Source organism: Apaloderma vittatum, unplaced genomic scaffold, assembly GCF_000703405.1.
Source record: "Apaloderma vittatum isolate BGI_N311 unplaced genomic scaffold, ASM70340v1 scaffold33885, whole genome shotgun sequence".
NCBI lineage: Eukaryota > Metazoa > Chordata > Aves > Trogoniformes > Trogonidae > Apaloderma > Apaloderma vittatum.
The window spans coordinates 1-1,748 of NW_009719386.1; the positions used below are offsets into that span (position 1 = coordinate 1).

The 1,748-nt window shown below is 50.9% G+C and overlaps 1 protein-coding gene across 1 annotated transcript; it reads left to right on the top strand.

The window, feature by feature from the left end:
• Positions 1-42: 42 nt before the first annotated feature.
• HOXA6 (homeobox A6) lies at positions 43-632 on the top strand. Its single transcript, XM_009870614.1, has one exon. It carries the CDS (start codon positions 147-149, stop codon positions 630-632), a length of 486 nt encoding a protein of 161 aa, XP_009868916.1. The 5' UTR covers positions 43-146.
• The last annotated feature ends 1,116 nt before the right edge of the window (positions 633-1,748 follow it).

Genomic DNA, 1,748 nt, shown 5'->3' on the forward strand with positions numbered 1-1,748 from the left:
GCCGCCCCGCCGTCAGCTGCTCCCATTTTCTGCTGTCGCTTTTGGCGCTCGGCCATCCAGAAACAAACCACTTCGATGACTCCTAATAGTTATCGCCAGATGTACTAATACACAACAAATCACGGTCCGGGAGAGGGGGAGAGCAAATGAGTTCCTATTTCGTGAATCCCACTTTCCCGGGGAGTCTGCCCGGCGGCCAGGACTCCTTCCTCGGGCAGATCCCCCTGTACCCGGCGGGCTATGATGCTCTCAGGCATTTTCCGGCTTCGTACGGGGCAAGCAGCCTGCAGGACAAGACGTACACCTCACCTTGTTTCTACCAACAGTCCAACACCGTCATTGCTTGCAATCGGGCTTCCTACGAGTACGGAGCCTCGTGTTTTTATTCGGACAAGGAAATTAGTAGCTCCTCTCCCTCCGGCAGTGGCAAACAGAGGGGGCCTGGGGACTACCTGCACTTTTCTCCCGATCAACAGTACAAATCCAGCGGCGTCCAAACCAAAATTGTAAATGACGAAGGCACCGACCGGAAGTACACGAGCCCTGTTTACCCCTGGATGCAGCGGATGAACTCCTGCGCTGGTAAGGCATTTCGATGCAATCAAGGACCGGGGGTTGGGGGTGGGGAGTAAAGAAGAAAAAGTTTCAGATTTTTTTTTTTTTTTTTTTTTGGTCTTAGATAAAGTCCAGACTGCTGGAGAGACACGGTTCCTGCAGGGCAATGTGTAACATGAAACCTTCCCAGGTTACTTTAGACCTGGCACGTTGGCACTCTGGGAACCGTGGTCGAGAGCCCAGCTTGTGGGTTCACCTGTGAAAGTTACTGGGGAATCCTTAGGAAGTGGGGGGGGGGGAAGCAAAGTGTTTTTACCGCTCTCCTAAAGCCACCCTAAAGTCCGCTTCTTCATTGTCAGAGAGCGATGCAGCGAATATGCCCTCTGTACTGAGGATCCAATGCATTTGTGGCACATTCCTCCTCGCCCCCCTCCCCCAACTCATTAGCCTGTAAGTACTGGATATTGAGAGCACGTTTCTGAGGCCCTGGGCGCACTTCCATGGCATCGCGGATTTTCTCTGATTTACAAATGAACTTCGCATAATCGAACTATTCTGTCCAGGAGCGGTGCTGAGGGGGGATGGGGGATGTTGTGTTGGGGTGGCATTTATTTTTAATAATCCCTTATCAAGAAGCTTACTTACAGTGTTTGCTAACGACTCCCTTCCTCTCACCTCATCCCGAGTTTATGTTTGCTGGACACAGCAAAATGCTTGGGTCGCATTTCTTTTTTTTTGGAAAGCTAAACTTTTAGCAGGACCATTCTGATGCTGCTTTGCATTCGAGGGCAATAAATTCCGGAGCAGATGGCAAAGCCTTTTCTATGATCTTTAGCTGATATCTATAATTGTACTTAAATTACAGATCCTCTGTAGTTACAGCCGAGGCGATAGAGTGTGTATGTGTAAGCACACCCGCGTATGCGTACACGCACACACGCGCACACACATAGACACACACACGTATGCGTGCAGCTCTCCGGATCGCACACGCGTGTGCGTGTGTGTGTGTACGCAAAGGGCAGACTCTGCTCGGAGATTCACACGAGTGCTACCTACTCCACCTTCCCTGGGTCCACCTTAAAGCCTCTTTGTATCCCACCACCGTAAGCACGCTGCACATCCGCGTTTACAGCTGGTCAGGCAGGAGAAAAGGAAAAGATGGACGGACGGGAAAAAAAAAAAGCTTCCAG

Coding starts and splice junctions, on each gene's coding strand:
- HOXA6 (XM_009870614.1), top strand. CDS start 147: ATGAGTTCCTATTTCGTGAATCCCACTTTCCCGGGGAGTCTGCCCGGC.